We start from the raw sequence: 3,316 nt of genomic DNA on the forward strand, positions 1-3,316 counted from the left end.
CAGGGCCAATACCATCTGGTGAAGCAACAGGCTTTTAGGGCCTCCTTTCCCTCCAGGCCCCTCCCTGGGTTTGGTTCTTCAGACCCGGGGATCCTGAGTCTTGACCTTTCCCAATCTTGACCCCAAAGCAGTACATGCACAGTACCTGTCGGAGGCAGAGGGCTCCTGTGAGTGCCAGGGCTGGCCGGAATCCCAGAACCGCTGGGGCGCTCCCAGGTGGTCTCTGGTGGGAGAAAGAAACAAAATCGCTTTCAGAATTTCATAAGTAGAACCTTAGAGGACGACAGAGCAGAACTAGGTGATCAGAGCTGAAAAAGTAAGTCCTGGCCAGTCACCTTCCTCCCTAAACCCCGGGACGAGGAGCCTGCTTAGGGCTGCCACACCCTTCCCACCTCCCATGACGACAGATTCTCTTTGCTGGGGACCCTTCTCCACAGCTGGCACCAGAAGGAGGTGGCTTTCCAGCTGGGATCCCCTGAAAGGTTCCCCCAGGGCCCCTCCCGCTCTTATCCCCAAAGGCTGGCAACTCATGGGCCTCCTGGAACCCTTCTGTCTCTGGTCCTGGAACCCTAGCTGCCCACTGGGCGTTCCCCCCAAATGCCATAGTCACATGAAACCCCAAAGCACAGAGGAAAGAGCCCTGGCCTGGGAGCCTGCACGGAGACACGGTCCTCTGTCAAAGGGGGTGATTCCCACCCTCCGTCTTGTTTGAATTATAGCTGCTGGCCGGGCTGGCCTCCCTTCCGGTGCCCAGCTGCTCGGTCCAGCCAGGAGCAAAGCCGTGGCTGCATCTATATTATTGTCCCCCGGACACTACTTTACCCATTTCACCGCTAGGAACAGGCTTCTGATCAAATTATCTAGTGATGAGAAATAGAACTTTCCTACCATGTAACACTGGGTGCAATAGAAAACCACAACAAAGAAATGTCGCTCATAACCCTACAACTTGGAGGTCATCACAACACTTTGGTATCTATATGTCCATTTGTTCCTTTGAAACACTTTGGTATCTATATGTCCATTTGTTCCTTTGAAACACTTTGGTATCTATATGTCCATTTGTTCCTTTGAAACACTTTGGTATCTATATGTCCATTTGTTCCTTAGAACAAAAGCATACTGCACGTTCTTTTCATGAATACGCTTTTGTGAGTATCTTTCCAAAATCACTTAAGGTGCCAGGTAGTCTAGAGGTTAGGACCTACTCACAGTAGGGAGTCTAATCTAACCTCCTCACCCCACAGTGCCTGAGTCCGAATCCCAGCTCTGCCTCTTACCACCAGTGTAACCCTGGCCAAGCTAATTGTCCTGTCAGTGCCTCAGTTTGCTCCTCTGGAAATGAGGTCAATAATGGTATCTACCCAAGACAGTCCTCGTATTCAGGCCACATGCCCATATACAAGTGCTTAGCATTAAAGTTCTTTTTAAAGTTGGCCCAATGGCCTTGGCCAGATTGCTCTGCTGGTTGGAGCATTGCCCAGTACACCAAAAGGTTGCAGGTTCATTCCCTGGTTGGGGTGTGTACAGGAGGCAACCAATAGATGTTTCTCTCTCCCACTCTCCCTTCCTCTCTCTAAATATCAATCAATAAAAATCATATCCTTGGGTGAGCATTAAAAGAGATAAAAATAAAGAAATAAAGTGAGTCCAATGTATGAATATAACATTAGTTAATCAAAAAATCCTAATCCTGAAAATGCAATTGTCTCAAATATCAAAAATAAAAACATGCAAAACTCTTTCAATGACTTCTCTCCATCAGGATTCACAAGAACTGGGTTTTTGCCTCAGCTCTGCCTCTATGTCTGCTGTGCTGCCCAAGGCAAGACACTCTGCCTCTCTGGTCCTCCAATTCTTAACCCAAAAAGAAGGGCCTGGGCTAACTGGTCTTTTAGGCCTCAGTCCTCCTGCCCTGTAGCTTTGATTGGTGATCTTAAAATCTGAAGACCCGTGTGCTGACTGGCTCTCAGACACCAAGACGTGGAGACCCCACCAGGGCTGCTGCAGAGACAATGCAGATGCCTGAAGGACCTGTCCCTGCCCGTCCTGGTCTTGGCCAGCTCTGACCAAACACAAAGTCACTGTGAGCCCGGGGCCGGAGTGAGGCCGGGCCAAGCAGACATCTGGAGAGACCACCAGGGCTCTGGCTGCGTGATCTCAGCAGTAGCAGGAAAAGCCACCCCAGCTGACCATACCACCCACAGGGAGGGAGCCATTTCCAGGTCTTTTGCAATAAAAGACTGGCTAATCCATTTACAGCAGGCCAGGCCCCTTGACCAAGCCAAAGCAAAACTGCCTGGCAGCTCGGCCCATGCTACTCTGAATTGAAGCCCTTTTGCATTCTCTGGGGTTCCATTCCTGGGGTTCCAGGTGACCATCCAGACTCCTAACAGAGTCGCTGCCATGCAGGTCTCAGAGGCTCTGGGACACGGTACAGTCAGAGTGGAAGAAGTGAGACCTTCTCTCAGAGAGTCCCGTCCAACCCAAGTCACGAGAACACATTTTTTCTTAAAGGCAACTCCAACTCATTCAGGCCTCCACCACGGACACCAGGGCGGCCCAGCACAGACACAGACACACACACACACACACACACACACACACACACACACACGCACTGACTGTGGATCAGACCAGCCGAGGGAGGCTGCCACTCCAGCCCTCGAGGCCACAAGCCAGAAATGGCCATTTCCCCCTCCGAGGGGGTGTCCTTTTCCTCTCAGTGGCTGCCCCGTGTAGAATAGAACTTCTAAAGAGGAAGTCCACCTGAAAGGTGGAAAGTGATGCAAATTTCAGACCACAGATGTGCCCTCCTTAAGACAACAACAATAGTAACACTAACAATGAACAGTGCATGAGGGAGAAGTTACTCTCCACAGTCACTTCTGGTCTTCGTTCCCCCTTGTCAAGACGAGTCCTGTTTACACTAGAGCAGTGATGGCGAACCTATGACTCATTTTTTTGGTTGATTTTTCTTTGTTAAATGGCATTTAAATATATAAAATAAATATCAAAAATATAAGTCTTTGTTTCACTATGGTTGCAAATATCAAAAAATTTCTATATGTGACACAGCACCAGAGTTAAGTTAGGGTTTTTCAAAATGCTGAAACGCCGAGCTCAAAAGGTTCGCCATCACTGCACTAGAGGCATTGGCAACCAGCCCCTGGGCCTAGGACACTGGCCATGGTGATTTCCCTTAAGCCCACCTGTGAGCCACCCCTTACTCCCCTAATCCCCCCACCCACAGGCCAGTGACTCCTGCTCCTGATTGCACTTCAGGGAGCCATGGGCAACATGAGCACCCGGAGGG

At 50.0% G+C, this 3,316-nt stretch overlaps 1 protein-coding gene across 7 annotated transcripts in view; it reads right to left on the reverse strand.

The window, feature by feature from the left end:
- Positions 1-3,316, reverse strand: part of GAS7 (growth arrest specific 7) — a 202,546-nt gene that overhangs the window by 52,994 nt on the left and 146,236 nt on the right. For all 7 annotated transcript variants that reach the window (XM_006099724.3, XM_023763358.1, XM_023763360.1 and 4 more), the window contains exon 3: positions 146-223. In XM_006099724.3, the coding sequence (XP_006099786.1) occupies positions 146-223 (78 nt within the window). The remainder of the gene's footprint in view (positions 1-145; positions 224-3,316) is intronic.

Source organism: Myotis lucifugus, unplaced genomic scaffold, assembly GCF_000147115.1.
Source record: "Myotis lucifugus unplaced genomic scaffold, Myoluc2.0 scaffold_282, whole genome shotgun sequence".
NCBI classification, from domain to species: Eukaryota; Metazoa; Chordata; class Mammalia; order Chiroptera; family Vespertilionidae; genus Myotis; species Myotis lucifugus.